Source organism: Rattus rattus, chromosome 11 (genome assembly GCF_011064425.1).
Source record: "Rattus rattus isolate New Zealand chromosome 11, Rrattus_CSIRO_v1, whole genome shotgun sequence".
Classification (NCBI taxonomy): domain Eukaryota; kingdom Metazoa; phylum Chordata; class Mammalia; order Rodentia; family Muridae; genus Rattus; species Rattus rattus.
In genome coordinates this window covers 3192170-3218129 of record NC_046164.1, presented here as the reverse complement: position 1 = coordinate 3218129, position 25960 = coordinate 3192170, and the positions used below count along the sequence as shown (strand labels likewise).

Below are 25960 nucleotides of genomic sequence, written 5' to 3'. Positions count from 1 at the left end.
AGAAAGAATTCTGTTTGTCTTCCGGTCTAGGCTGCATTATTGTTAATGACATTAATAAAGAAGCCACAGGTCTTTCCAAAGTTGACCTCATACTAATACTGTTCTTTCATCATGACCAGGAAGATTGATTCATAGTGGGCCAGTGTGGATCTTCTGACCTTTGGATCTGGTGATACTGTTGACTACACAGAATTTTCTGCATTAGGCTCTCAACTTAAGCACTTATATGAGAGTCAATTGTGGTGAAAATTACAAAATTCTTTTCAGTGAAGGGTGAACGATAATCAAAGGTATTCAACTTGCAGCCTATGAGCCATATATATGTGCTAGAATAGATAGGAATCGCAGCCTAACACATTTGTAGGTGATAACCTGTCCATGTCACAATATCCAAAGGTTGGATGTGTGATAAAGTCCACGGATAGAAACTTGCTCTCTCATCATACTTGTATTCCATTAAACTGGTGCAGAGTTTCTTTGCGGATATTTTAGGAAGTTGGGTTGGCAAACCTTTGATGTAATGGTGGCCTTGGTGGCATAGCCGCCATTCATGCTGAATCTTTTTCAAGAGACTAATTTTTTTTTCCTGAAGACTTGCTTTTCCTGATGAGATTGAGTGATAAACTAGCATGGCTTTCTGAGGTTTTGCAAGGCATTCATGTTAGAGTTTCAGATCTCCTTTATGCCTGCATTGGAGAATGTCCTATAATGGGAGTAGCCATGGCAAACTCAATATTAGAGGAACTTCATCCATTAATTCTAGATTATTTAGCATTTTCTCAGTATCATGTACGATCTTGAAGTACTCCAATTAGGAGATACTTTCTTTTGAGAAAATATAAAAACTATACTGAGTTTACGGAACTACCTGCAAGTCCAACAGAAAACATAGAATATTCTGGCTGAATTGTCAAATGTGATGTTATTTTTGTATAAAAAGAAATTGTTTTGTAAGTACATTTGGTGTTTAAAAAATCAAGAAATACACTCTATGTTAACAGTTACTTTGAAATCTTGACTATTTATGAATTCCAAATTTTAGTGTGTTTGCTTGGCAGACTTTCTATGTGACCCCCATGATGAATGAATGCTCGAGGACTTTCTGTGGTCACACTGAGCCACAAAAAATTTAAGTCACTTAACCACATACGTTCATATCTGAATTCAAACGAAGTGGTGACCTGTTTTCCCTCTTTGGGCTCTTGTGGTGGGAACAACTACCCTTCATGAAGTCCATTTACTGAAAGACCCATTTTTTTTTTCAGGTTTTTGTTGGTGGTTTACTTGTTTAAAAGGACCCTGTGTGTAGTACTGAAGTGCTCTCTAGTGTCCTTAAGTGAGAAAATAAACACATTGTAGAAGCTTTCTCTTCTCTTGACTTGCAGATTTGGGCATGGTCTTCAAAATAAGCAGTCTTCAAACTGGTGTACTGAAACCGAGGTCAGATATTGGTGCATTGAAGTTGCTGGGATGTGAGTCTTGAGGAACCAAACCTTGTTATTTCCCCCAGGAGCAATGGACTTTGCCTGTGTGTGTTTTGTGGCAATTTATAGAACAAAACTACTACAAATAATAAATATTAGCAGTGAATATCTTTTAAACAATTTTGCCTACCTGGAATCACACGAGTTTTCAAACTAAAGTAAAATAGAATCCAAGCTATTTTTCTCTTTGTTAGACATGGGAGTTCAGAGTCTTTGCATGGTGGTAATTGTGTACCAATTGTGTACCAAGGACCATATTTAGTCCTTGTACATGACTGATTTACTTTATCCCTACTTATTATATCCCCACTTGCCCTAGTTTTAGAAATGCCTTATTAAGTGGGCATCTTTAAGACACATAATTTGAAGGAGAAATATACCATTTGACCCATATTCTGATGCCAGAAAGCATATTTTGATATAAGTGTACAACAGTAACATATTTTTTGTTTTATAACAATACAATATTTATGTAACATTTCATCTTCATACAGTCAAAGTATAGGAAAAATTTAATTTGGAAGAATAAAGGGTGTGGAACATACTGTACTGTAACTGACATATAGTCACCAACAGATTAGCTATTCCAAATAGCAAGTACTTTAGTCTACCATTTAATGTGCTAGGGCCAAGACTTGCTTCGTAAGAAGGTATACTTGATTTTGATAATTGTGAACTGTCTTTTTTCTTAGACGACTACAATATGAGTGTAAGGAACAGAACCAATGTTAATGAACATATTGCAATAGGATTGGCCTACATGATATGGGCTGGGTAGTCTAACAGTGACTATCTACATGCCTGGCTGAGAATCTGGTCTCTGTTCAGTCTATGAAGCTGGATTATTCTGTAGTCCTAGCTGAGTAGTGAAAGCTTGATGTTTTGTAGTGAGTCTTCAGGCCACACTGGAAGGCTGAAGAAATTGGGTTCTGATGGTACCCGGGGGTGATAGAACAGTACTGGTATAGATCCAGTCAATCAGCAAGCCAGCAATACTGATTATCGCTTGGACCTAGTTCTCTTCGTTGATTTCAAACCCAAACAAGTTGACAATCAAGATTGAATGTGTGTGTGTGTGTGTGTGTGTGTGTGTGTGTGTGTGTGTGTGTGTGTGTATAAAACAAGAATTCTAGTAGAAACTCAATATATGGAATGGATGGTACAAAGCTATGGCAAATAAGGAGCAAAGGGAGAATATTGAAGTATTTAAGGTTGCTTGTTTTGCATTTGTTCTGAGTGCTTCATAGTGGAAAATGGCTTCTGCTGCTGAAGCCTGTGACTTGCATGCACATTGTGGCCCTTGATCAGGAAATGACAGTAATGATCCAGGATCAGCTTTGGTTAAACTGATCCCGGGCTTCGGCTAGCCATTTAGTAGTCTTATAAACAGATGTGGGTTTCATGGAAAGAGCAAGAAATGATAAGTCTTCCAACTTAGGTGTGTGCACATCCAATGTAGAATTGGTGTCTGAAAAATTACTCTTAAAAATTATTTTTTTCCTAAAGTATTCTAATTTTACAAAAATAATTTTCTTAAGCACGGGGAGGGTTCTATATACAGTGCACCACTTTCTTTTGGTATGAACTCAATAATCTGGTTATGTATAATGTCTACAAGAAAAAACTCATCAATTCCATTATTGGTCCCTGGTACCGTTTGTAGAATGACAAAAGAGGGCTAAGAAGATGTCTAAGAATACAGCTAGTCCTGAAGTTCTTGTCATTTTTATTGCTTTAAATATTTAAGCATTACCATTGATTAAGTTGTTAAGATCAATTAGTTAATATAGTTTTTAATCTTCATGTGCATATGTGTTTGTGTGTACACCACAGTGCACGTGTGGAGGTCAGAGGACAACCTCAGATGCCATGACAAGGTCTCTTTATTGTTTGCTGTTGTGTCCACCAGACTAGCTGTCTCGAGAGCTTCTGGAATTCTCTTGGTCAGCTACGTACCTCAATGTAAGAGTCCTGGGATTACAGATGTGGCCTCCATGCCTGGAATTTCAAACTCAGATGTTGACACTTGTATGTAATGTTTTCTAGAGGAACAGAACTGATATAATGACTACACATATTAAAGATGAATTCTTAAATTGGATTACATGGTATGATCAAAGTAGCCCAGCAATGTCTGTTTCACAAGGGAGAAGCCAGGAACCTGGTAGTTTTCATTCCAGGAACTGAAGGTCTCAAAAGTCTCAGATGGAGATGCCCCAGGGTGTACTTAACTCCGTGTGCTGTCCTAGGATGAGACTCAGTTATATTACTTTGGAATTTGTTAGAAATATTGAATGTCAGAGCTGGGGAGATGGTTCAGTAGGTAAAAAGCACTTGTTATAAAAATCCAGAGAACCTGAGTGCAAATTCCCCAATTGCCTAGTGTACAGTGTTGGGGAGCAGAGACAAGTGGGTCCTCGGAGCTCACTGGCAGGTCAGAGTGCCCAAAACAAAGAGTTCACTATTTAGTGAGAGAGCCTGTCTCAAAATATACGATGGAAAGCAATGAAGAAAGATACTGATGTTCCCCTTAGGCTTCTGCGTGTGTGTGTGTGTGTGTGTGTGTGTGTGTGTGTGTGTGTGTGTGTGTGTGTATTTCTGTCTGTCCAGCACATATAACACACATGCAATTTCTTAATTAAGAATAAATATAGAAACTGAGGCCATTAATTGGATTCTGCACCCAGAAAAGAGCTCCAAGTGGTTAATTTTTATTTTAACACATTATATAACAGTCACTGAGACAGTTTTGATCCCATTGTGTGGGGTTTACCAGAGGGAAAGTGGCAAGCAGTATGAGGAGTTCATCTGATCCAGAACGATTTCCTGTTTACAGATGGACCTTCCATACTATCCGATATATCTACAACTGTTTTACTGCTAGTGCTGACTGTGATCTAATTTGTCTTTTGAGGAGCAATGACCATAGCCCATTGGGTTTCCATAAGGACTGTAGATTTCAACCCTAGACTTAATAGTTACTCACCACTAATATCTATGATCAATAAGGTTTGGAATGGGTCCCAAGAGTGAACATGAACATAGTTCCATATCTACATATCTGGAAATATCACGACAAAGCTCAGTAGATCTATTTAGTATATACTAATAAAGTTCTACAATGTAATTTGCTTTGGGATGTGCGTGAATGTTATTTTAAATAGTTTCTGAAGTAAAATTTGAGATTATTTAGGATTTTAAGCTTTTTTTATATTACTTCATTTGTTAGAATGCGTAAAACATTATATTTCCTATGACAGCTGTTGATAGACATTTTCCATTGCATAGAAATATGATTATTAATTTTTTCTAACAGCTATTAATTTAAGACACTGAGTCATTCTATAAAGTTAAGCCCCTCAGAAATACTCATAGACTTATATATTTAGTAGATAACTATTACATATTTAATTACTACCTTGACTTTAATTCACAGATTTCATTTATTTATATTTCCTTTGAGTCATCTTCAGACTTGTTTTTATATCTTTTGGGGTGCCAGGAATGGCACATGAAGAGCAGTCACTGTACCACTGCGCTGAATTCCTGGCCCCAAATTTCAGAGAGTATACGTCTAAAATTCATTTTGATTGGCATATGATTTTTAAGCAGTTTTTCTTAAGCTGTAATTTTCAGACCACCACCGTTTGTAACATGTGAAGTGCTGCTTAAAATTGCAGATGTCTAATGCCCAGCACAGCCCTTCTGAATCAGACTCTGGAGTGTGGAACACAGAAACGTCTCTGAGGTTGGGACCTAAATTCTTTGGCATGTTAACATTTGTGACCTACTTTAGGAGTTAATTATATTAGTCTTATAGTCATATTTCAGTTATTTATTATGGGAATAAGTGGATCTTGGGATATTGGCAGGAGCAGTTTTTCAAATTCATGTGTTTCCTAGGAGCTTTAATACTGTAATATAATTTGAATAACAGAGTAATTGAATTGGAAGCTATTTTAGAGATTACCCAGTCAAATCCTCATGATTTTTCTCAGATTGTGAAACAGTCAGAAGGGGTTTAAATAACTTTAGAAGTCATACTTTTTTCTTTTTGGAAAAGTTGTGACCAGAACTTAATTTCTTGGTCAACCAAGCTAAGGCTCTTATCTCCTACACAGACAGACAGACACACACACATACACACACACACACGTTCACAAATGCACACACACATGCTTGTGCAAGTGCACACACACATGTACTGAGAAATGGGCTCACTATGTAGCCTTGGCATGTCTGGAGCATGCTATGTAGACCAGGCTAGCCTCAAACTTGGAGATCCACCTGCTTCTGCCTTCTAGGTGCTGGGATTAATTTAGCTTGGCTTCCTCTTATGAGCATTCAAGCACAGTGAACGTAGATGGCTTGTTGAATTGGCTATATTAATAAAATTAATGTACATCGGCTTTAATAATCTAAATTAAGGCCTATTTTGGAGACTTTTGTCTCAAAAGACAGCTGAGGAAAAATGGCTTTTAATGAATAATACACATATTCTCCATAGGAGAGGGGGTTTTAATTTCCTTTGAGTAGCTTATATCTGAATTTTTGTATTATATACTTGTGAAAAACTTTTCCCTAAAGATTTTTAGAGATTTCTGAAATGAATATAGGCAGAACCCTCAGTCGTATCTCTCTCTTACTTCAGTTCCCTCCATAGCCTTCCTGGCCTTCATGTCATCTGTCCCTTTGTAAGTGGACAGCCATGACAGGTCCTAGCACGACATAGTGAGCATACTTCACTGGGACATTCAGTTATGACACTGACTTTTACATGTCAAAAGGGTCTAAAAGTTACTGCATGACTTGCTTTTTAACTTTCTCTGTCTTTCCACCAAAATTTAAAGCAATTTTCTGTGCTTTAACATTTTGAGGTATATATATATATATAACTCAACTTAGCTGAGGACTTAGATATGGAGTCTTCTTGTGCAGCAGAAGCAGGACGCTCTCTTTAGTCTTTAGGATGCTCTCTCTCCCTTCTGTCTTTATGCTTCATTTTGCTGACCTGAATTCTGAACAGAGCATTGGGTTCAGTTTCCCACCACTGCTACTTCTTCCTTAGCTCTCAGCTCCTCCTGTTGCCCCCATTTCTTCTCTTACTGTATTTTGTAACTTTCAGCTTCAGGTTGGTTTTCTTGACACATCTCACGGTGTATAAGATGCTGTGGTAGAATCCTGGCTGATTCCTTAGGATCTCTTTTGGTGTGGGATGGATGGAGAAGGGCTTCTCAGCTCTGGCCGTAGCTGTATAGCACTGCCATGGCTGTCTGTGTTTGGCAGCAACAGAGGCTTGGCCAGAGCCTTTGACAAAGGAGGCGGGACTACAGCAGCTCGTTCTCATTCTCTGCTCACAGCAAGTAAGTTCTTTGTTTTCAGTTCCGTTAGAATGGGAAGTGGTGGCGAGAAGTGAGGAGTGATGGGTGTGAGAGTAGAGTGGGGAAATCGAACCAACCCATCTGAGGCTGTCGGGGTGGCTTCTGCTCGCTATCCACTGACAGAATTCCGACCCTCAGAGCTCACACAGGGCGCAGTTGTGCTGTTTTCAACCTTTCTGTTGGTGAGGATTTGTTACAGGAGCAATAGAAAGCAACACAAGGCCCAGTCTGTTCTCAGCCACCCAAATGAATGGTTAGCGAGAGTCAAATGGAGAAGGAGTGGAGTGGACGACTGATTTGGGGCTGCGATTTATATGCCCCTCTTTGTGCTTCACGAAGAGGGAAAAGGCCTGTTTGGCTAACGTTGTCCTTTTCCTCCATGATTACGGAGGTTGTACTTGGTCGTATGCTTCCATTAACATGGATAAAGGTTTCTTTGTCACAGCACCAAGCACTCAATAACACTTATACATTTACAGTTATGGGCAGTGTAGAGTGTCCATTATTAAGAAGTAAAAAGCAAACCAGTATTTGGGGTCACAGACTCAAATTTTGCCAACAATTCTATACACGATCATTCATGTCATCAGGAACACATATATCTTTGAAATACTGGATGATGTTAAATATGGTTAAGTCACTTAATCCTACAGTTTCTGCACTTTAAGAAAATTAGCCTTCTTCTTTCAGGTAACGTAGTGACCCGAGAGTTTCAACTTGAAATACCAGCTGTATAGTGTGTTCAATAAGTAACCACCATGACAAGTAAGAGAGAATACTGTTTAAGCTCAGTCACATGATAGATAGGACAATGAACACAGAATGGGGAACTATCTAGTATAAGGAACAGAACCAATCAGGGTGTCAGAGGTCACAGAAGAGGGGAGCAGAAGAGGTAATGGATTTGAACAAAGGAAAAGTGACACATGCATATACAAGATGCCACAATGAAACCCAGGCTAAGTTAAATAATCTTTAAAGAGAGAGAAAGTCAGGAAGAGAAAGGAAATGATCCTGGGAGATTCGTGGTACAAGCTGGACCAGCAAGAAGGGTACAGATTTGCCTCTGAGTTTTCTCACAGGTGATGTTTACATTAACTATAGCGTTTATAAGGGAAAACCAGTCAGTTTGTCAAGAGGAGAAGATTTTTTTGTGTTACCAACATCTGGATGACCCTATCCTTCCTGTTCTCACATAGCAAACACTATGACATGGAGATCCCTTAGTAGCCAACACAATTATTACAGTGATTTCCTGGGACTTTTAAAATGTCATATTGGTTCTCATAGTAAGTTTGTGATCAGTGTGGTTGAGGGAAAACAGGCCATGCTGTGTTCAGTGTAGCTATGGTGGGCACAGGCTGGCGGTGGAGACGAGGGAAATGGAGCAGTTAAACCGGCTGTACAGAAAGCCCTTCAGTCTTTAGAAACTCCCCCCAGACTTTTGATGAGAATCAGTTGGAGGCTGTGCTCCCTAATTAAGAAACTGAAATGGTCATCTCTCAAAGTCACTGATCACCAGACTCCTCATTTTAGCAGTTAATTGTATTGTGGGGTAAGATGGATTCTTTTATTCCTTCTTTTTTTTTAAAGTCCTGTTCACTTCCTTTATAGAAGGGATTGGGCAATACACTTCAATCTTATAAACTTAAAAAGATTTTTAGATGTTGTTGAAATAAACACAGCATTCTAAGATTTGCTTCTCTCTCTCTCTGTCTCTCTCTTTCTCTGTTTCTCTCTCTCTCTCTCTTTCTGTGTGTGTGTGTGTGTGTGTGTATGTGTGTGTGTGTGTCTGTCTGTCTGTCTGAGACTATTTTGAGTGGGGAATCCTGCTTTCTTACAGGAAGCCTTCTAAGCTACACTGTGCTTGCTTTCTTTCCAGCCACATTGCCGACTTCATTACATCCTCTGTAGAGATTTGGTGTTGTCATTGAAACACCTCTTGAAATTCAGGAACCCTTAGGAAGTTATCTTTATCAAATAAGTACTGTCTGCTGTCCCGATAAAGTGGGAGCCAGGTAAGGTGTTTGCTTTTGCTCTGCAGCAATTGAAGAAGGAATAAGGTGTGTAACCCTGTACCGTGTAGCCTTCCTATAGCCACAGTGATCTAAAATGCCACTGTTGTCCTATAGTGCTAACAATAACCATGGCAGAACATTGTGTTTGCCTTACCCTTTCCCATATATATCATTAGCACACCTTCCCATGAGCTAGCCTCAACATTCAGATCCTATCACTGCCTTATGTGACTGTACCCTAGTAATTCCCTGCTGTGCCCAGTTTGTCAGAGAAATGGTATTTCGTTTCAACTACATCCATATTGTATTTGGGACATATTTCATGAAGTTCCTGGATAAAATTCATGGCTCCGTGCTCCTGCTTTAACAGAACAAAAGAACAGCATTCGTGCCGTGTAAGTAAAACTGGACATGAGGTTTTTAGAATATCTGACCCAGAATTTCTGAGGAGAGATTAGTAACTTTTGATTGAACTTTAAGAAACTGTCTTTGAGGCTGATTTTCATCATAAATTGAGCTAAGTACAAGTTAATCTTTCCTTGGTGACTGGCTTTTATTACTGTGACCTATAAAGAATTGTGTTTTACATTTCTTGTATAACTTTATAGTTTATAAAATAGATTCATAGACATTATCTCATCGAACCACCCTGTGCTCCACACCCTCCATTCACATTGTAACTGAGTGAGGAAACGCTCTAGTATATTAGATCTAGTATATTAGAGCTGGGTGTCAGGTATGGCTGCGAGGACTCCACCTAGTGAGGAAGGCGTGTGGCCCTGGTGATGGCTGTTTCCATTGTAGGCAGCTCACTGACTCAAGTCTGGATGTTGGCACCGTATGAAGTGGCATAGCTGGAAGAGTTGCCCAGATGTGAAGGGAATTCCAGCTTCTTAGCCTCCGTGATTCTGTTATCCTCTCCAAAGGGTTGTCAAAGAACCTATGTTAGAATTAAAACGAAATAAACCTTCCATTATATAATACTATATTAAATATAATACTATTTTAAAATGTTTAATGTATAAAACTAGCTTGGAAAAACGAGGCAAATATTTTGTTTGGTTGTATGGGGTTGAAATGGCAAAATGGAGTTCCTTGGAAAAGAAGAGCAATTTCTAAACTCTTACTATAAAAATAGCATTAATACTGAATTAAACTGATTGTTTGTATAGAGTCCCTCAGGAGCATACATAATTTTATGTGTGGCATTTCAAAAACATTTAGATTTATAATTTTCAAGTTGTACATTTCTGGCAGGATTATGAGCATTATTAATACCTAGAATGTCATCCCTGGTCTAGGCTTTCAAAATGTTATGCACATTGGGTTTTACTCTTGGATGTCATAAGGAACCAAGGAGCTGACAGGAGTGTGAGCTAATTAATGTTAAGGCATGACAACGCATGGCTTTTGAGCTTCCAAAATGTTTTTGAGCGTTTCACTGTGTAAATGAAAATGTCCGTGCATAGAAAGGTCTTCAGTGCTTAACGATCAGCACTGATGATTTTTCCTCAGTTAAATATGCATGGGCAAAGTTTTGCTTTTTTTCCCCTGAGCATACAGGCACCTTTTAAATAGTCCCTCCAGGTTTGTGTCACCACCAAAGGAGAAAAATCAATATAGTGTGGTGGGAAGATGTGCATCAGAACCCTACAATAGCTAAGAATATTCTAGACCTTAAAATACATGCTGTTTTATGACCCGCTGTCTCTGTAGCTCTTTGTAATGTGTTTCCAGTCCCTACCACTCTAGTTAAACACTACAGTTTGTCCAGGTTGCTTCTCACGGGCATCGTTCTTTGCATACTGCAGCTCTTCCTTGGGGACCCAGACTCTTTTTTTCATGGTTTCCTCCTTTCTCCCCCTGCCCCCGAAGACATTTGGTTTTATTTGTGTTAATGTTTTCTCCCTCTATTCCTAAATATAAGCCACCTACCTTAGGCCAGTCTTTGTTCTGCTACCCTGGGATGTAATAAAATGGCAGATGTTGCCAAGTTTGTGTAGAGTTGGAACTTGGTGTTCCAAAGGCTCACAGAGAGCCATCTAGAGACTTCCGTATGACTGGTGGGGAAAAGGAGTGGCGAGCCAGTGCGGGCCAGTGTGGGTCTGCTGGAAGAACTGCCAATGAGTCTAGAGCCATTGTAGCTGGACCAGGCACAGTGGTGCCAGAAAGCCAGGCATGCAGGCTATGGGCCATTGTCTAGAGTTTATGCTTTAGGGATTGTTCTTCATGCCAAGTTAAGGTCCTTTGAGAATTTTGTAAGTTAATTTTTCTATTGACCATAAATGTATTTGCAAACTTTCCTTGTTCAGTTTTTCAACAGATTTATTTACTGTATATGACAAGATATATCTGAAATCCAGGGTGGATAAGCTTGTATTTCTAAAAAACATTTGTGAATTCCTCCATTAAATGTTAGCAATTACTCCTAATATCTTAGGAGAACACAGATAAACAACTTTCCTTACCTTTAGCCTTTCCAAGTCCTTCTGCCTCCACTATATATATGGTGGGATTTCCAGTAGGTAGGTAGTCCTGTCCCCAGCTTGCTTTTCTGTTTCTGAGAATAAAAGCATTAATTTCTTAGTCACTCAACCTCAAGATTTAGGAGTAATCTTACGTTATACCTTACTCTTGTTTTTGTTTGTCAATTTTTTTTATTCCAAAAATTACTTCTGATTTGAGCCCAGCACCCCATAGGAGCATGGGTGGGATACGGAATGAACAAAGCAGACTGAAGGGAACCCCTGCCTAGTGACCAATGGGAAAGGAGAGTAGCAAAACGTAGGGTTATCAATAGACAGTAAACACGATGAGCTCTGATTGTGTGGAATGTTCAAACTAAACAGTGGGGCAGGAAAGACATACTGGCTGCCGTGTGAAAAGCAGATGGAAAGCTAGAACTTGCTGACCTGAGAGGTCAGACTGCAGAACCTAAAAGGGATGGTGTTCTAGAGGGGGATGATTCAAAGTACAGAGCTAGTCACAGGGCCTTAAAGAGAGGTTGTGCCCACTTGTGGTATCCAGGGGTTGGCAGAGAGTCTTCAAAGTTGGAGTGGAACCCCTAGGGCAGCATAAGAAGATAGAGCCCATGACAAGACAGAGTCATGAACATGGAAGGGACAAGATTAAGGAAGGGATTTGAAGGATCTGTGGTTATCATCACTCTGAGTGAGTAGAAGAGCTATGTCAGCTCTGATACATTTTCCTGTGCCTCTCTAGCTTACCCAGTCTCCCATCATTTGAAAATTGCCATAAACCTATAAAAATTCTACATCCCCCTATAATGGTTAATTCTGCTTGTCAACATGACTGGATTGATAAATGTCCAGGAGATTGGTGAAGATCACCTCCAGTGTCCAAGGACGTTTTTCTGAGGCAGTTGGATTATAAGGGCTTTAACTTAGTGAATGCCTCAATCCATGGATGATTTTAAAGTCCGCATAGATCACTGGCAGATGGCAGAACGGTGGCAGGTGGTGTCCCCTGGGAGGAAGAAGGTAGCAGGGATTGTCCCTGGAGGCTGCATTCGCCTCTATCCACTTGCGGTCACTCTGCCCTGGTTCTCTTTCATGAGACCAAGAATCTCCTTCGCTACACACTCCCACCGCCATGTTGATCCACGTAAGCATGCAGGGACAGCCATTATAGACTGATATTCCAACTATGTCCCCTGTGAAGTTATTCTTGTGTGCCTTTGGCCTCCAGCCCACAGCTGTAAGTATGATTTATCCCTTTATCTCTAGAGTTTATTTATATAGTTGTTCATTATGAAACTGAATGCAGAGTGCATGCCAGATGCTGAGCCGGTGTTTAAGGATTAAAAGGCTAATTAAGATAGACATGGCTGCCTTGGGAGCTGACAAACTTGTAGAGGGGAAAGAATAATAAATAGTCACAGGCATCCAAGCACAGCCTTGATAACTTGTGATAAGAGCCATTAGAGAGAAAACGAGCAGAAGCAACGTATCACTGTGAGTCAGAAGATAGAGCGTCAAATTTCTGGGGGGCGTCCATGTGGGAAAATCACTTTTAAGGAGGTAACTTTTTTTATGAAACAGAATATAAAAAGGCAATGTGCATGTGTAGAGTGGGCTTTCGAAGAGTAACAGCATTTCCCTTTTGACTACAGCCTCGGGACAGCAGTAAGGAGGCTCCTTGAGAGTAGTAGACGGGGCAAAACCTTGGGACTGTGGGATTGAGTGTCATTCTAAGCGCAAAGGGAAGCAATGGAGAAGTAAGCAGAGGCATGGCATTAGTTCATTTGAGGTTGCCACCTCCATCTGCGCCTCAGAATCTGCCTCTGTTCCCTGGGCACAGAGCCAGGTTATGTTTCCTGGCTCTCTTCACAGTTGGCTGTGATCTGTGTAACTACTGTGCGTGGAAGTAGAGAAACGGTGAACCCTGGGACTAAGGCAACCTGCTGACAAGGTTTTCCACTGCTCATTGGGCAGACTTGCAGAGTGTCAGAGTCAGCGTCAGTCTAGACCCTAGGTGACTTTCTGGGGCACACTCCCCTTCCGGATGGCATGAAGTGCCATAGAGAAGCACCTGGTCTTTTGGGCCATTTCCTGGTCAGGCTGTTTGAAGTCCAGCATCATTTGTCCAAAAAAAAAGTGATTATTTTAGAAAGTGGTTTTGCCCTCTGTGCTATTTGAAATTGCAATGCCATGAATATTTTATTGGGATGCATGTTAGGGTGAGTCTATGGGAATATATATATATAATTAGATAATTTGGATTTAAAAGTCATTAGTCTCTGATATTATATGGAGAAACAGTCTTGTAGCAAGCACCATGATTTTCTGACTCTCTCGACCTTTCTGCCTCATCTTCCATGGAGATTTTGATGCAGGTGTGTTTCGTAGATTCATCCATTGGAACTGGGCTCCAAAGAGCTGCATATTGATTGATGTGGTTTCCTGTCATTGTTTTAGTCTGTTGCCAAGAGAAGTTTTCTTGATGAGGGATTAGGATTACATATGTATATACATACAGATATATGTATGTAATAACAAGAAATGAAAAGGGCCATTTGTTTGAAAAAGTATAAACAGGCTCATATGAGTGACTTTGTAGGGAGGAAAGAGAAGGAGGGAAATGGTGTAATTATATCATGATCTCAAAAATAAAAGAAACTAAAAAGGCAGTTAGCCCTTGACTTTATTTTGTTGTGTATGGTGAGGTTATGAAAGGGGCAGTATGCTAATTTTATTTCATGCTCATCAACCGTGTCGCCGAACTTTCGGTAACAAACTCCCTTGAATCCCTTTAGGCCTGTATGTTTTGCTTTGCTAGATTGAATCTAGACGGTAGATGAGGCATGTCCTTGGCAATTTATTTTCTGTTTTTTAAACTGTACTTTAGGATAATGTTTCCATTAAATTCTATTTAAATTAATGAGCATTCAGACTCTACATTAGAGGTCATGTGTGCTAGAACTTCCTCTCTGTTGTGCCGCTATAGCAAGCCCCTCAGCCCCAGTCTTTATAAAGCAATGGCACTTATTTAGCTCATGATTCTGATGGCCAGAATCTAATCCAAAGAACAGGATTCTCATGCTTGGCAGGGTCCCCTACATTTTACCACATTGCAGGCAAACAGAAGGGAAAACAGCTGAGTGCAGAATGCACCAAGCACATGGTGCCTCACTTAGAAACACCGCTCTCTCCAGAACTAACTGGGTTCCTTAAAGACTACGTTGATCTCTTCTGAAGTCTCTTCTGAAGGTATAGTGGTCAACCCAGCTGGTTTATGCTAGGCCTTAATCTCTTAAACCCACCAATCACCTGTCAATATTATGGGATGAACCTTCTGGCGCAAGGATCTATGGAAGTCACGTTCAGATCACAGCTAAGCCTCAGATCCTACCTCTCATCTTGCCACTGCTACTGTCCCAACCTCGCTTAAATGCACCTTGTTTTCTAAGGGAGATGTTCAGTTTGAAGTTTTGAGTTTTACTTGCACTTTACTGGGGAAAAGTAGTATCATGGTCCCTGGTATTTAAATGTTCGCCTATAATATATAGAAAAAGGTTTTGTTTTTTAAGCAAACGCATTAACTCTTGTCATTGCCTTTCTTCTTACTTTCAAGTGGCTTGGTAGTCATTGCCCAGTGCTCACACTCCTTACCTGTTTCCTCCAGTCACAGACTTACCTGTGTGAATCATTAAGATCTGTGAACAATCCCAAGGGGTAATTTCTGTAATTTAAATGAACTACAGAACTGACAGTGAAGGCAGACTGTTCCGCTCTGCCATGAACCTGAAGTTAACATGGAGATACTTGGTCGATGATGATGCTGAGAATACATGAGTGCGGTGCTACATAGGACACTTGCACGACCCCCTCTCACGCTCAGGAATCATCATAGAAGAGAGGATCAGATAGGATATAAAAGCCAGACAACAGGAAGAAGGGTTGTAACACGCTTGTACGGCCAATGCTATCTTGACCTCTTAGCAGCCATAGCAACTTGCAGTAGCCCTGTGTAACACTGGGCCTGTTGACCTTCGGTCATCAACTGGGAGGGGCTCCCTCGTCCCTAGTCTTCCCATCTGAACTATCAGTTACTAGTGGGGTCTGGAGGAAGCACAACCATTTCGTTTCAGTTGTGTACCTAGGGAGTAGACCACCAGTCTTCAATGGATACACAAATGATGCTGGTTAAACTCAGTAGGGCTTGAAAGAAAGAAAAGATAAAGGAAAAGGGAAAGAGACCCAAGAATGTGAGACTTATAATTAGGAGGAAATTTAGTTAAGAGGTAGACTAGAGAAGGTAAGATTTTAATCACTGTTGTTTTGAGAATGGATCTCTCTATATGGCCTTGGCTGTCCTTGAACTTACTATGTAGACCAGGATGGCCTCAAACTCACAAAAATCTTTCAGCATCTGCCTTCTCAGTGCTATAACTAAAGCCACCTACTATTATCAGCTAGACAAGGAGGTTTGTAATCAGAATACATGTACATGTCTGGAATTGTAAAAAAAATAAATAAATAAAAATTTTTTAAAAACTACAAAATTTGGTGATTTAATGAATTGGAGGCCAATCAAAGCCTAAGAAAAAGATGAACAATGGAACTCCAACTTATAAATTGTGTGTCTGTATTTATACACACATATATGTTGTATATATGTATACACAAACACACACATAGTACAATAGATTAATGTTGTATAATGTTGTGTGATGAAGCCAATCAACAATGCTTTCTGCTACCCATAGATCTGTTAATGTCAAACGGGACACTTTAACAATGGACACGTGTGAGTTCTCCAGGCTGACAAGTATTAGAAGTAGGGGATTTCCACCAAAGCCAGTTAAGGATAAAGATGGGGGTGTGTTCTGGAACCCAAATCTCTCATACAGTAATGACCATGTGGGAGACGAAAGTGAGTTACAGAAGTAATGTAGCATGCCTTACAAAGGATTCACACTGTCATCAGGAAAAATTAGGGGATGTTTTTGAGTTCATGTGTCATATAACTTTCTTTTGCTGAGAAATATCAAATAGGATATCCCATTTTTGGTACTCTGGTGAAATAGGTGTATCATGTGATTTTACTTTTACACTGCTTAAACTTGGCACTTTCTACCTCATGGATTTTCATTCCTGGGATATTATTTTCAAAGTTGTGTGTATGCCTGGGTGTATATATTTGTATAATATATGTGTGCACAGACTCCTGAATGCCAGAGATGGCATTCAGCCTCCTGGAACTGTAGTTACAGGGGGTTGTCAACCACCATGGGGGGACTGAGACCAGACCTGGGCACTCTGCAGATCAGTAAACATCCCTAACTACTGAGCTATCTCACCAGGCTATCTATCTATCTATCTATCTATCTATCTATCTATCTATCTATCTATCCATCCATCCATATCTATATAATTTATATTTATATTCATTCTATGAATTACTGATATATTAGAATGTCTAGCATAATTTAACTGCTTTTAATGTATAATCAAACAGAAAAATCTGAATGGAAAACAATATTTAATTCTATGCTTTCTTTAGGCTGGAATGATAAAGAGTGATAATGAAGAGTACTTCATTGAACCCTTGGAGAGAGGGAAGCAGATGGATGAAGAAAATGGAAGGATTCACATTGTCTACAAGAGATCGGCAATGGAGCGGGCTCCCAGAGATGTGTCTGAAGACGTCTACTACAAGGGTAGGCATCTTAACTAACCATAGTTTTATAGAAGACCTTTTAACGTAAATCATGAAGCATATTCACATGTAATAATCCCTGATATAAAATACAAGATATAAAAAGAAAGAAAAACTTGATGATTAAACACCTATTCAACTTCCACATTTCTTAAGATCACATCCCAATGAAATTCTTTTGATTGATGCATGGGTTGTTTTCATCATCCCTTAAGTCTATAATCATTAAGCCTTGTTTAAAGTCTATTTGGCAGAGGATAGATAGACATATAAGCTTTTTTTTGTTTGAGGGAGATATAAGTTAAATTCGGTAGGATTTTATGTTAAATGGATTGGAAATGTAAAAGTTATGACATCTGAAGTTTTTCTAATTTTGTTTGGTGTGGTGAAGCCTGGGCACAGGTTGATATTAACAGAAGAATTTAACTTATATCTCTTCCAAACAAGAAAAGATTCTACAAGCTGTACCTGATCACTCTATTACATTTCCCTATAGTATCAATTTCCATAAATGTTGGCACCCATTCCTTTCCTTGCTGTATATTTACATTCTGTAATATATGAATCTCATAACCGAAATTTTAGTGCTAGCTTGTATGAATTTTGTAGGATGCACAGATTAGGGAAGGATGAAATTTTGCTCCTTGTTGAGCAGATAAAAGACAGCTGTCCTTTTTATGAGTTAATTTCATCAATAACCAATCATAATACATTTTCATTCATGCAATATAAAGGATGGCACAATTAACCTCAAGGATTCTACAACCAACAAGATGTATTGTCTAATTTTAGCTGAAGTTTTCACTAGAGACATTTTTTATGTCTAATCTAGTTATTGGTCTCTTCCCATGTCAAGGAATTAGCAAATCAAGTGGTCTGTCCTGTTTGATTTTCTTTGAATCTTTCTTTTCTGTAGCCAAGATATTCGGGGGAGGGGGGAGGTCTTCCCCTGTTATATCTAATCCATATCATTCTGAAAGGGGTCCATAGTCTTTTCTCCCTTTTCTGTCACCACAAATATAGAGCCCCTCTCCCAAAATAGCATGTTCTTGGTCCAGAAACTGGAAATCATTAAAGGTATAGCTTGACCTTTCTCCTAGAGGAATTTTAAAATCATAAATACCATGAATCATATAATCATCTTTATTTTGGTAATTAAAACAACTCAGAGCAATGAAGGCAATCTAAACAATATTATCTGATTAGATAGCGCTCTTCCATTATCTCCATTTTTGTTCTTACAAGATTAATTTTTAGTAGTGAGATCGAGGCCTAAATTTCTCCTGTTTGAGATAGGTTAGGCTGCCTGTCCCCTGCTTTTCAACTTATAATTTAAGATCAAAATCCTCAATTATTTATTAATCTAAGTATACTTATGTCCTCCCTTCTGTGGAGATTAATCTATTGTGGGTACATATGTCCCTTTAGATAGCTTGTATTAACATAAGCTTCTATTACCTGTCTGAGGTAAGTTTTTCCTATTACACTCTGCTCTTTGACCTATAATTTATGATCAAAAGCCTCAAAAATGTTTTGTCCATTTACGTATGCTTAAGAACATTTAAACAATCATCATCATACTCCCTTCTGTCCTTAAAAACAATTAAATGAAATTTTATATGTCTCTATACTTTATCTGGCTGTAGGAGGCAGGCATCTTCTATTGTCTGCCTCTCTCTGCCTTCTTCTGCACAGCCAGTCTGTCTCTTTGCACAGCAGGGGCTCAAAGCATCTCTGAGTTCAAACTCTTTGTACTAGTGAACCATGAGAAGAAATCTCCTCATGGCTCGGGCCTATTAAGAAGCCAATTCTATGTTCCTCCTAATCTGATATCATGGCATGTATGTATTTGTCTTAGTCAGGGTTTCTATTCCTGCACAAACATCATGACCAGGAAGCAAGTTGGGGAGGAAAGGGTTTATTCAGCTTACACTTCCACATTGCTGTTTCATCACCAAAGGAAGTCAGGACTGGAACTCAAGCAGGTCAGGAAGCAGGAGCTGATGCAGAGGCCATGGAGGGATGTTACTTACTGGCTTGTTCCCCTGACTTGCTCAGCCTGCTTTCTTATAGAACCCAAGACCACCAGCCCAGGGATGGCACCACCCACAATGGGCTGGGTCCTCCCACCTTGACCACTAGTTGAGAAAATGCCTTACAGCTAGGTCTCATGAAGGCATTTCCACAACTGAGGCTCCTTTTCTGTGATAATTCCATCTTGTGTCAAGTTGATACACAAAGCTAGCCAGTACAATATTCCATCCAGTAATCCCTAAATAATTTTTAATAGTGAGTTCTTACCTGTCACATTGCACACCATCTGTAGTTGTGAATTGGTTTAACCACTTTGGTTCCCCATAGGTGGGTCACATGCATGTACCTGCCCAAGAACTCTCCATATTTGCTAATTAAAGACAAACCACACACCACACACACACACACACACACCAGCTAAAATTTGATACGCCTTGATTAGCTCAATGGTTGGGCATTTCTAATCTTCCCCATGACTAGCAAATATTCCCCTCTGGTCTGCCTGTGTTAACATCTCTGCTACCCCCAGACCCAATCAGGGAAGTGGCCTATCGGTCTGCTTTCCTGGATCCTTGTGTGCCAACAGGCCTTTAAGTTTCATCTTTCCTTTCCTGTCATGACGATTCTCTGTCTCTCCTCTCTCTCCTGTCCCCTCAGCTGTGCAATCTAAAAGTCCCACCCCATCTCCCTGCCCAGCCAATGGCTATATGGCCAATGGCTATTCAGCAATTTTTTATTTCCATTGAAGCCAGCTGGGGGCAGGGACACTGAGGTCCAGAAGCATGCCTTTTTGGGAGCCAAAATAAGGCAAAGCATTCAAACCATCCTTACACAGTTTAGTAGAATGTAAATAAGGTCAGACATGGGACACTTGCTTTAAAGAATATTTAACTATTTGTATCAAAAATTTAACTTTTTTCCCCAGCACAAGAAGAGTTCAGAATCATAAATTTAAACACCAAATTATAGCCTTTCAATTCTCTCCTAGTCAAAGGACAAGGGCCTCAGTATTATTTTATAGATGACGAATAGTCCAAGTATGAATAATATATTTTATAACGTATCTCACCAATTAAAGATACATACTGAATTAGGAAGGTATATTGATTTATAAATGAATACTAAAGTCATATATAAAACAACGCTTTATTTGGATCTAGTCAAGAGTCCATTTTAGATGTGTGAATGAGTTGCAATAGGAGAAATACAATAGAGAAGCTAAGGTATAGATAGGAAGAAACAGGTTTGAGGACCATGTCTTTGTCATTTTTTTGACGCCTCGTTATCAGGGGGGAGTATTGGTTCACAAGTGGTTTCCTGGGACCCTGCGGAGCTTCTGAGTAGAGCCTGTAGGAACATTTCATCCACTTTCTACTTATTCCAATAATTCCTTGGTGACTTTTTGAAGCCTTTTGTAGTTCAGTTGCTCAGATGTGCCAAATGTCTGAGCTGGAGTTTGTTTGTAATTGTTCTAAATTAAAACAGATGAGGGCCTGGGCTAGTGACAGGCAACAAGAGAACAAGTATGAGATGAAGCCACGGTGCCAGAGGAGAGTGGAGATTGGAGTAAAAATGATAGGGTTTTGTGATACAGCAGATCTTGTAGATCGGGAGAGGGAAGAGAGGCAAGGATCTGACTATCTCAGAATTCTAATTTGAGACCCAAGAAATCCCTGAATTAGGGTATATGAATGTGGGTAGAATAAAACTTGGTGAAGATGACGTGGGATAATTTGACTAAAACTTGGAAGATCCATTGGAAACAGTGAGGACATCACTTTTGTGGGTGACAGTCACTGGAGAATCCAGCAGCTGTGTCTTCATGGCACTGCCCTTTGCTGAGCACCCACTCTCACTGCCTTATGGCCCGTGTTTAAATCTGTATTAAAACAGCTTCTATTAAACTGCAGCTTTGCTCCAAATGTGTGGTATATATTCTCATAGTTACTTGATGGGGCATTTCACCTATGCCAGTGAAATGGAGACAGATGGATCTTGGGAACTCACTGGCTATCCTGCCCAGCCAAAACAGCCAGCTCAATATTCAGTGAGAAACCCAGTGTCGAAAGTTGAGATGGAGAGCAGTAGTAGAAGACACCCAAAGCTGTTCTCTTGTCCAACATGCATAGGCAAGTACCACCTGCTGGACATACACACAGAGTTTGAGACTTCCATTAATGTCACTGTGAGTTATGGTCAGTGCAGGGTTGGCGGTTTGGGTAAATTATTGCTCTTCCTGAACCTGTCAGGGTTGAGTGCTATCCTTCTAGCTAGTGACATACAGAAGCCTGGCATGCTTGTGACAGAGAAACTTCTTTACATCATCACAATCTTTATACTATCCCAATCTCTACATTTGTGGGAAAGTTTGACTCACTTCTCTATGATTGGAAAATTACTCATTTTTTGACATCTATAGTCTTTGCAAACTGATTTTCTGTGTGATTCTATGAAATTGTAATTAATACTGCTATAAATTCAGAATTAACCTCCGCTATTCAGTCATTTGTCCCAACTCAGATTTAACAGACAAACAAACACACACCTTGCCCAGCCCTCATGATTGCTCACACTGCCATGCTCAGAGGTTTGCTCCAGGCAGTCCATGGGTGAGGGGGATGTTTACACGACAGCCTTAAGCTTTCCATAGTTTGTATTGAGTCTCCAGGCCCTTAAGCTTTTCTCCTCACATTACAAGCTATTCATTCACCAGTAGCTCTGCGTTAAAGTAATTTTTGTAATTACTTCCTACCAGTGGGAAACAAGCCTTTATCTCCTGGCTTTCTTTCAGAGTTTTTCATTTTCCTACAGGAACCCAAGCGTTTGTGTCGCTGGTGTGGTTGTCATGGTGCCCTGAAGGAGTGTCTTTGTCGCAGGTGGGAAACATGGAGTAGTCAGAAATGATTTAGGAGTTGCTCCTGGTTACTGGGGAGTGAAACTACAGAACAAGCAGGAGTTATGGGAAGATTTAGTCTTGGTGAGGTTAGGCAGTGGTTTCTTGCAGTCTTTCTTTGGCTTTAGACATGTGAATAGGTGCCCCAGTCCTTTGCTTTGGGAGATTCTCATGACCTGTGCATGGATCAAACAGAATTCTTGATGGGCTTTGTAAAAGGAAATTATGAAATGACATCAATTAATTTTAGCAGATATTTCATTAGTAAATGATCCATAAAAGATATTACTGTAATAGGAAGCTATGCCACTGAGCAAACACTCAAGTAGTGTTAGATTATACATTTTCTTAGCTAATGGTTTATAATATAATCTGAGGATCATTTGCTGAACTACTTCTATTGAACTCATATGGAAATATTGAAATACTAATCATACATGTGGGATCTTTTTTAGTTTATTTGTCTGTGTGTTTATGATACTTAGAGAAAATGAATTCAATAATGGGGACTGTCTTATTCCACGAAGTAATCAGAAAACAGAGCCAATGATATTTAAAGGATTTTCACATGCTAAACATAAAAGATAATAAGTTGTTTTCTTGAATTAGTCTATATAACTTCTCAGCTATGAGTATTAACAATATAAAGCACCTATGAACTTGCATAGAAACTTTTAAGGTTTCTTTTCAAGAACTAAACCTATGTAGTCCTTGAATCATTTTCCAAGTTTGGTCCTCAGTTTCAGAACCCTCGTGTCTTTTTTTCCATATGTCATATGCTATCTAATTTTATGTATTTGTACTGTCTAATTCCCTTATGAGATAGGGACTCTATAAATTTATTTATTTTTGAAAATTATGGTTTTATTAGCATCTTGTACAGTTTGATATCTGTATTGATATAACGCCATCAAACAGACTTGCAAGTAACAGAAAATTGGAACATTAAACCTAACATTACTCTCTTAAGCATTTAAGCTCTTCATTTATAATTTTGGATGCCATAGCAAGCAAGGGGTTTTGATGGTGGTATCCACTCTCTTTCCTCATGGCATGAACTTAGCTGTAGCTTTTCGTCTATTATCACAAAAGTCATTGTCAGTATTAAAGATTGGCTTCTCTTTTGCTGTCTAAGAGGAACAATTCAGTTCAGTAGGATGGGAAAACTACACTGCTATAAACTATTGTTAATATCCCATTCCCTTTTAGAACTACCCAGCACTTGATAAACAAGAGTGGTTCAGGTAGGGTGGCCAGGATCTATATTCCCTGGACCACTTTCCATCCCTTGCTCACATCTCTCCTTAAATTCAAGGAGAAATATTCTAAAAGCCTGTCAGTTTGGGCTTAGAACAATAGGCATCTCTGGCATATATGAGGATAATTTTTGCATATTTTAAATGTGAACCATGGATATTGAACAAAATAATTATAATAGTAATCATTTTGATTATTTTTAATTAAATTCCCATCTTTTAAAAATCACCATCACATCACCGTCATCATCATCATCATCATCATCCTTTCACATCCCGACTCCAGTTGCCCCTCCATCTCTTCTTCCAGTCTCTACTCCCAACTTTGCCTCTCTCTCCACCCCATCAACTCCCTCTATTTTTCTCTTCTGAATAGGGCAAGCCTCTCCCATGGATATCAACCAGACATGGCATATCAAGTTGCAGTATGATAGGCACTCCCCGTCCTCATTTTAAGGCTGGATAAGGCAACCCAGTATGAAGAAAACAGTTCCAAAAGTCATGAAAAGAACCAGAAACAGCCTCTGCTCCCAGTTAGGAGTCCCACAAGAAGACCAAGCTACACAACTGAAACATATACGAGAGGGCCTAGGTCAGTCACATGCAGGCTCCCTGGTAAACCTCCCATCTTTGATGAGCTTTAAAAATCTCTCTTAGTTACTGTTCATCTCACTATAGTGTACTCAAGAGTGGCACTCAACTCCATTTCTTCCTGTTATAATCTTAGGACAGTTGTGATACAACAGCTCAAGAAACTACATTTAGCACCATGTTTTACATCTTGGGAATCAAATAATTGTGAAACAAAGAGGTTAAGTAGCAACAGTTTTTAAATGGACATTCATTTTAGTTCAGAGAGTGATTGCAGTGGACACAGTATAGCCAGGTGCTTTAGACTCCTAACTTTGATTTCCCTGATATAATGCCTCTGAACTCTGAGTGGAAATAAACCATTTATCTCTCAGTTGCTTTTGTCTGAATAATTTTATCACCACATCAGGAAAATAAACTAAGACTGACCCACATCCCTATATTTGTTTTGTTGTCTATCTTCCTTGGGGCCCATGGAAGAAACCATCACAAGACTGTAAAGCCCTTCCACTATACTTCCTTCTATCAGCTTATCATTTCATTTCTCACATTAAAGTCTTTGGAACTTCCTGTTAGCCATTTAGGTCCTCTGTGGTTCATAGAAATTTTTTTTATTATTTCTACAAAATAAATACCATTTAGCCTTGATAGGAATGGAATGAAATCTGTAGATTGTTTTCTGAGTGTAGATATTCTCACAGTATTTACTCTCTGAGTGAGTGAACACAAATGGCTTTCCATTTGTTTCTATTCTCTTTGATGCAACACTCTTACATGGAATGGTTTCCTTCTTCCTACCCTTCTCCATTTTCACTCAAGGTTTATCAGTTAGCACTTGGGAATGGCTAGTAAGCAGGCGACCTTTGCATAAAGACAGGGAAAACTTACTTTCTATTTTTCCAAGATATTCTCATTGTGCAAGCAGTATACCTTTCTGTTCAGTATAGAAGTTATTCAGCACAGTAGCTTCATGTTTGCATAGACGTACAAGATATGTATATACATCAAAGGGTTGTTGTGAGAATACTTTGGAAAGAGGACTTATTAGTTTAAAGTTAAGTTTTCTCATCCAAAGATTAAGCACTTTTTAACCTATAGTTTATTGCTTAAAGGATCAAAGATTATATTTGATGTCCTCAGTCACTAAGAAGACCTTAGCATTTTCAGTTTTCCAGTTTCTCTATTTGGATATTCATAATTTAATCTGCATAAACATTATTTTCTGGTCTAACTAACACATAAAAAGTGTCTTATTCCAATTTAAATAGAATCTTACTTGAGAATTACATATGATGTGATTTGATCATATTTACCCTCCCCCATTTTTTCAAGATCTACTGGAACTCATTTGTAGCTGAGCAGCCCCACTCCTGGTACCAAATTCTATCTTAGTTAGGGTTTCCATTGCAGTGAAGAGATACCATGGCCAGGGAAACTCTAATAATGGAAAATATTTAATTGGGGTCTGGCTTACAGTTTCAGAGGTCAGTCAGTCATTATCATCATGGTGGGAAGCATGACATCATACAGGTAAACTTAGTGCTAGAGGAACCAAGAGTTCTATATCTTGATCTGAAGGCAGACAAGAAGAGACTGTGTTATTCACATGTGCCAGACTTAAACATATATATGAGATCCCAAAGCCCCACCTCCACAGTGACAAACTTCTAACAAGGTCATAACTCCTCCAATAAGGCCATGCCTCTTAATAGTGACACTTGCCATGATACAAGTATATTCAAACTACCACATTTTACTGCACAAAGAAAGTTCTCTGACAAGGTCTGAGAACTTTACTAATCTATTAGTGGATTAGTAAAGAGATACAACTTAAGAAGGCTGCTCGATACTTGCTTGGTCTATTTAGCAGAATAATAATAGTAAGATCTACAGAATTCAACTTATGAGTAAGAGTTAATTGAATTTATTTTCCTAGGGATGATAGAAGCATATTGCATTTATCAGTGATAGAGAAATGAGTAAGTGATTTTTATGCAAATCACAGAATATATAGTAACATTGTCATTATGAGATCATATACTTCTGAAGATTTTTTGTTTTTTGTTCAGAGGTGGGATAGCAAGTGTTAAAAGTGACAGAAATACCATGTCTCGGTTTGCTT

General features: G+C 39.2%; 1 protein-coding gene across 1 annotated transcript in view; it reads left to right on the top strand.

Annotated features, from left to right (window-relative positions):
• Positions 1–17130, top strand: part of LOC116912866 (A disintegrin and metalloproteinase with thrombospondin motifs 3-like) — a 106705-nt gene extending 89575 nt beyond the window's left edge. The window contains exon 4 of the mRNA XM_032917084.1: positions 16909–17130. Within this exon, the coding sequence (XP_032772975.1) occupies positions 16909–17082 (174 nt within the window). The 3' untranslated portion in view covers positions 17083–17130. The remainder of the gene's footprint in view (positions 1–16908) is intronic.
• The last annotated feature ends 8830 nt before the right edge of the window (positions 17131–25960 follow it).